Raw genomic sequence first — 6936 nt, forward strand, 5'->3', positions numbered from 1 at the left:
ACCATAGTCCACAGCCAATCAGGAAGCAGGTGATGATATGTAAATGACGCATTGACCATTTATAGAGCTACCATCAGATTAGCCCTGCCTCATTTGTATACCAGATCCTCCTTTCTGATTTGCTGTTGACCATTCCAAATATCAAAACATGTATGATGACGCATGCGCAGTTAGAGCTCGAGCACCGTCTCCAACCTTGTCTCCCACTGATTCTGACCATGAAACTACACTCAAATTTTATCCGATTTATCACTTGACATCACAGTTCTCTTCTTTATGTGATTTTATGACCTCAATTCCTTAAGCTCAAGAACTGACTACCTGAAAGAAGGAGCACTGAAAACAGTGACAGTTATTCTTTACAACCCGCCTGCACACCAGACGGTACACGAAAAAGCGAAGTTTTACGTTTGTTTAACAAACTGAAATAAAAGCATTAACGTTATTTTTGTCAAAAGTAGACAGACCGCCGCTGTGCTCTTTTTCACTTTTCTTTGTAAACAGTGAGTTTAAAGAATCCCGGAGCGAAAGCACCACTTTTAATAAAACGGAGTCAATAACAGTAATATTTCTTATCTCTGCAGTGGTTATTTACAGGGCTTCGAGGCTTTTAAGGAATTTGTTTTGTCATTCATGAATTGTTTGTTGTTTCTCGAAGGATTTTGACTTTAATTTTACTAATTCTATCGCTAATTCGTTTTCATTCTCGTGTATTCTCGCTGAAGTGTTTAATGCCGTGCTTTAAAGTAATGTATTAAACTCTTAAAGTCATTTCGAGAGAAGGGTACCAATCCGTTCTAAACCTATACTTATGCATGTTCACTGAAGTATAACGTGAATTAATTTTATAGTAACGTATCGACAAATATCGTTTTGAATGAAGAGAGTAAAGAGCAGAATGTACAGTGGAAGCCTTTGCATTTTCTTAGTTACTCAGGACAACAAACAACTTGTCTTCATGCTTTAAATCAAAAAGCAACATGTTTAGAGAGTTTGTTGAAGTTTATTAAGTCTAGTTGTCAGCGGAGAAGAATACTTAGAGTTCATTGGTTGCCCGAGCTGTCCCCCGGGTGACACCAGTAATTATTTCATACAATAAAATTAGTCGTTTCTAATGAGCTTTCTTTTGTTATCCAAATCGTATGGTTTTCAAGGCATAAAGTGATTAGTTTGAGTCAAGCGGACATACTGAGGTTTAAGACGACAAACCGCGTAAAACCTGTAATTTCCGCCGCTCGTTTGGACCAGAAACAGTACCTCGTGTATCCCTAAACATCGCTTTGGAACTGGTTTGGTTGATGTTTGAAGAAACGTTTTCTCTTTGGTGGGAATGTAAACTCCGTAATCGAAATAGATTGGTTGAACACACAAACAAACGAACGCCTCAAAGCTGAACCAACAACGCAAGAAAATTAGGAAGAGATCTGTAGGAGTAGTTCAAATTTCCAGTGAAGCAATTTGCGTCATCTAGGAGTTGGCATGAAATCAAGATGTAGTGAACAAGAATGAGCGTGGCGGCGCTTGGCGAAACTTGATATTTCAAAATATTCAGGAAAAATAACACTCACTAAGATTACTTTGAATAGAAAGAAAGCGTTAGGAGTTGAAAACCTTTATGTGGGCTTTTCACAAAGAGCAGAAACTTGTTGGCAACGGGAAGACGACTTTCTTGTTGTTGGTTAAGTTCTTTGTGTCGTGTTAGTGTTTGGTACCAGCAGACGGAAGCCACGATGATTTCAATTAATTCTGGGATCGCTTTTGAAAACATCGACGCATCTCTGGTTGACTTTTACATCGTATTTTTACTAGTAATTGTGTTTTTGTCTTTGATAAGCAATATCACAATTCTGACCGCTCTATATACTCAGAACACGAACCTTCGAAGTAACATGGATGTCTTTATTGCAAACATAGCAGTTTCCGACATCATATCAACGTTTTCTGCCACATTTACCCTGAACAATGCTAAACTACAATGGAGTAATGGAATTGGAACCTGTAAACTTTGCTATTTCCTTGTTCATGCGTCGTATGCAGTTATGATGTTCACACTTTGCTTGGCAAGCATAGATCGCCTTTATGGAATTTGTCTTCCGATAAGACACAGGCAGGCTTTTCTTCTCAAGAAACCTGCCTTTGCCATCACATTAATATGGATTTTATCGTGTCTATTGTTTGCACCATATATTTACGCTTACGATGTTAAAGAATTCAAGTTTCCCAACGGAGAAACAAAGCAAATATGTTCGCAAACCTGGAATTCTGACAGCGAACAAACATTCTATTCAGTGGTAGTGTTACTACTGCTATTTCTAGCACCAATAGTTTTATTTATCTTCGTTTTTGTCAAAGTTCTCCATAAATTACAAGAACCAAGGAGCACTACTTCGGGAGGTAATGCAATTCTTCACAAAAAGCGTCGAAAAATGACGTGTATGCTTTTATTAATAACAGCTTTGCAGTATCTTTGCTGTGGTCCTCTCATTTTGGCTAACACCATACATTTGTTCGGTCAAACTTCAGGTGATTATTTCAACATTTGGCTAATACTTGAGCTTGTTCGTTTTCTGCGTTGTGTTACTTATCTTCTAATTTACCTCACAATGTATCAGAAAATCCGTACAAGTGTAAAAGCTTTGTTTTCGTCGTGCAGCTCGGCAGGATCACAGGCAACTATGACGAGTACTTCACCCGCACCAGCCAGGAGCCTTTCGCAGCCGCCTTCGGTCCCAGCGTCCTCTGCGGCCTCTGATCGGTCAGTGTCGTACCTTCCAGAGGACGAGATGTACACGAGTATGTAAAGACGTGCGAAAGCCTATGTTTGAGTTATTACAGACAGTAATATTTGTTAATTTCATAGCGTGGGCTTTTATTTATCGTACAAAGTATTTAAATAAAAACGATACAGTTTTTTTAACTCCCTTCTCAAAAACTTTTTGGGCGATGGTAGAATTTCAGGTTCGCTTATCAAAATATTAAAGCTGACAAATCCGAACAACCTCGCTACTACGCCAAGTGTGAGAGCACCACCTGGTTGTCACGAAGATTCCCTAAAGAGCGTCCACAGCTATTCATTTACTGTTGCTCAGACAGAAGTACTGCTCACGCGCATACATTAGATACTTTCGTCCATAAGGGTCCGATCCACATGAACGAAGGCCTAGAAGTATCATTCATGTTGTTTTTGTTTTGACGCCAGTGAAGTAGTTACATGCTCCTGTTTTTCCAATGAATAAAATGCTGCAATGTGTCGATATGACCGTGACAGAAGTAGGCTTAAACTGACACGAATGGGGCATGGTTACCCATATTGCCCGAGCCAGAGGTGCATGTATGAAACGCAAGACAGCAACCCACACATCCCACCCAGGGAAGGACATCCATCACACAGTAATCTCGTGCGTGGGAAATTAACGTCTCCTACCCCTAAGCCTGCAGGAGACGGGACCTCCATTTATTCTTCCCTATCCGAGAAGACTAGAATATCTAAACCATTTCTTGATGTTATAGAAAGGCAGCATATTCTTCTCAATTATTTTAAGACCTTGAGTGTTGGTCCGGCCGGGGTTCGAACCCTCAACCTCCCGCACATCAGTCCAGCGCTCTATCGATTGAGCTAACCGGGAGGCGGTAATGTTGACGTATTTTGTAAAGGTAGTCGCACGCGCTACTCATCAAACAAGTTCTTTGTTGAACAGTTTATGGAACTTCAAACAGTCAAGTTGCAGATGGAAGTTCTTTATCACGTTTGAATTTAAAAGAGGTGATTTTGAGAAATCCTTGCAAGCTTGAGTTTTCGGAATAACTTTGATGAAGTTTGGCGTTAGATTAGAGCAATTTTAGTGGCATCTTGCCAAGGGGCTTGCAACGATAATGCTAAGAAAGCGCTGCTATCCTGCGAGGATCGCACGCAGATCAAATCGGGTTCCCGCTGGGATCACAACAGGAACCCGGAGTGATCTCGACAGGATTTTGGGTGGATTACCGAAATTCGGTCGTCGTAGCGCTAGAATTAATTTGGACAGGATTTGAGAGGAAGTTGCCCTTTCTCAATCTAGGCGGTCGCTCGCTCATGAGCTCATCTTTGCCTTGGTAGAAGTGTGCAGCATATCTTGTTCTTCTCTTTAGGCTGATCGCTGAGTGCATCAGCGCGAACGTTACTGGTGAACTGTCGTGCTAAATAAATATGTATGAGCCGCGAACTTTTCTATAACGGTTTGGCTTTTTTTACCCCTTAAAAATTTCCTTCCAGTGAACTTTTTTCCTTTGTGCGATGGAACTTCGTAATTGAACAGCTGCCAAAAAGACGAGAGCCATTATAGATCTTTCTTTTTAAGGAGAAGATTGAAAACATACCAAGGGTTGTGTGTTCTTTTCATTTTGGTTATAAAATATTATCATTTATCCTAGGGAATGTCCATTTCCTACGTGGATCGCATAGCTAGGAATGCATACTGCCAGTCTTCTTCGGACAGGGACACAGGCTAAAGGAGGTGACCGGGGTAAAACTTCTGCCTATTAACATCAACAGTAGAATAGGAATCATCAACAAGTAGAACAGAAATCCTGGAAGCATTGATACCCGGCCGTGCACAATGGAGAAACACAAAAACAGGAGAGCCGAACGGTGAACATATCATCACATTGCGCCAATCAAAGCTTTTTGAAAACTAACCACTCTCCACGAGGCATGAATCGTTTCAATTTTACGCGTGTGATGAGGAATTCTTCATTTGCGAACGACTCGTTCCACATCAGAAGTATTGACGTCATGAGAAAAAGGATAATGCCTCGTTATCATTACCTTTTACTGCAATGACTAAACCATAAAATATCTCTCACATGTATCTTTGTCTGTGATTAGTTACCCCATCTAATCGTATTCTTCACTGCTTGCCGCACATCCCTGATTCTCCAGACGTAAAGAAACGGATTAATGGACGAGTTAATCAAAACAAGGCAATAACTCGATCCCCAAGGTAGAACCATAGATGGGTTCAATCCCCTCACAGCTAACACAGTTGTAATGATACCGTAAGGAAGGTAACAAACTACAAGAAACAGCTGTATGTATACCGCTGTATACACTGTGTTCTTGTAGCGTGCTATATTTATAGGGACATTCTGATTTTGACAGCCTATTTGAACGTGACGTCGTCTGATCGATTGACACATCTTCGCGTAACACAACGCCGAAGTTGATAAACAAATTAAAGGTAAACTGCAACTTATGATCATGGTTATGTCGTCATTCCAAAAATACGTGGTGCTCGCGAACACGCTTAAGATCCAAAAGCTACTTATAACGGCTCGTACACGCGCCGCTGTCACGACCTGCCTGTATCTTAGCGCCAGCAGCAGTGCGAGGAGTCTGTCCACGCTTAGGGCTGTGAGGGTTGTCATGGAAACGCCGCAAAGAATTATCCCAGCGCAGAAACTCACTCGGAGAAACATGTAACACAATTCTTGTCTCTCACTGTTAATGTACAGCAACTGCAAGGCGAATGCCGGTTGTGCCACGACCCCTACACAAAAATCGGTGGTTGCCAAGCAGCGATACATGATCTTTGACGGAGAGCAAAGAGAACAGGTCTTTGGGAGAGCAATAAGAATGATGAGATTTCCGAGCGATGCAACGATGGATATGAAAAAGTTAAAGACGGCAAGAAATCTCTCTAACTGGACGTCTCTAGCGGTTGAATTTTTAGCCACGCAAATAAAAGCTTCGAGCTGGTGGAAAAGCTGGCGTTCGTTGTTAGTGAAATTCTCCATCTTCTCTGCCTGTATTATTTATCAAGCATACGTAAGGTTTGCAAATATAACTTTCCTGTTTCAAGGAGTTCGAGACAGCTCGTCTACTTTTCACAGGGTATTATTTTACAGCAGGAGTTTATAATCTTTCTCTCGCAGCTTCGTAAAGATTGACGTTTGGATTTCCAACTCAACAAAAATGAAGACATGAATTATTTAGTGGCCTTTGCAAATGCAGCTTTTCCGAAAAAAAAAAAAAAAAAAAAAAAAAAAGATAATGGTCAGCTTTGCCATCATCTAAAGTTTTTTCGTTGCAGCCTTTCAACAAATGTCAATAATTATTATTAGATATCCTCGCCTCCAGCCAATGAGAATTTGCTCACTAAGTTGCCTGATGGTTTTCGCAATGACATAAAAACCTAGCAAACAAAAATCAATTTGTTTTTGATATTTGGTTTGCTAATATGAAGACTCACACTTCGGTGACAAAAGGCATGCGTATGTAGAATTTACACTTGTAACTTTCCTGAGAGGTACTCCGCATCCCGAAGAAAACCAACAAATTCATTGAGAAACTGAATAATTAAGTGACCCACTGAGTAAAAAAGGGGGCAAATTTTTAAAGTGACTTCAATCTTTGTTTTATTGAATTAAATATTTTCGACTAACTAACCGGCAACTTCTTCATTGAGGAAGATGGAATTTAAGTATGTTATCAATAAAGTGATCTTCCTATGAACGCTACAAATGCAATTAAATGAGTTTTAAGTAGTCTCGGTGTAATAGCTTTTTATTGATACCTGCTAGGTAAACTTATATTCAGAGCCTATTTCAAACAATAATCTTCTGCTCACGCACAAATTTAAGGGCCCGTAGGGGCCCGCTTCTCGAAGTTCCCAATAACTCAACGGACCCGTAAAGCTCTTCTGTTTTCATTCAAGATGGGTTCACCCAAAGTTCTTTTTAAAAAATTAGACAATAAAACTATCAGCAAGGGTTTCTTAAAACTTTTGACCATAAAAATCAACGGTAAAACACGACGTTTCGACCGTGCTTTTGTCATTGTCAAGTGAATGGAATGAAATACAGTAAATATATACATATTTACTGAAATACAATGTATATATACATATATTTACTGTATTTCATTCCATTCACTTGACAATAACCGAAGCACGGTCGAAA

The 6936-nt window shown here is 40.1% G+C and overlaps 1 protein-coding gene across 1 annotated transcript; it reads left to right on the forward strand.

The window, feature by feature from the left end:
* Nucleotides 1-1113: 1113 nt before the first annotated feature.
* Nucleotides 1114-2917, forward strand: LOC111336448 (QRFP-like peptide receptor). Its single transcript, XM_022942562.2, has one exon. It carries the CDS (start codon nucleotides 1731-1733, stop codon nucleotides 2799-2801), a length of 1071 nt encoding a protein of 356 aa, XP_022798297.2. The 5' UTR covers nucleotides 1114-1730; the 3' UTR covers nucleotides 2802-2917.
* Nucleotides 2918-6936: the final 4019 nt, after the last annotated feature.

Source organism: Stylophora pistillata, chromosome 7 (assembly GCF_964205215.1).
Source record: "Stylophora pistillata chromosome 7, jaStyPist1.2, whole genome shotgun sequence".
Taxonomy (NCBI): domain Eukaryota; kingdom Metazoa; phylum Cnidaria; class Anthozoa; order Scleractinia; family Pocilloporidae; genus Stylophora; species Stylophora pistillata.

Excerpts from the sequence above, each read along its gene's own strand:
- LOC111336448 (XM_022942562.2), top strand. The coding sequence starts at position 1,731 with ATGATTTCAATTAATTCTGGGATCGCTTTTGAAAACATCGACGCATCT.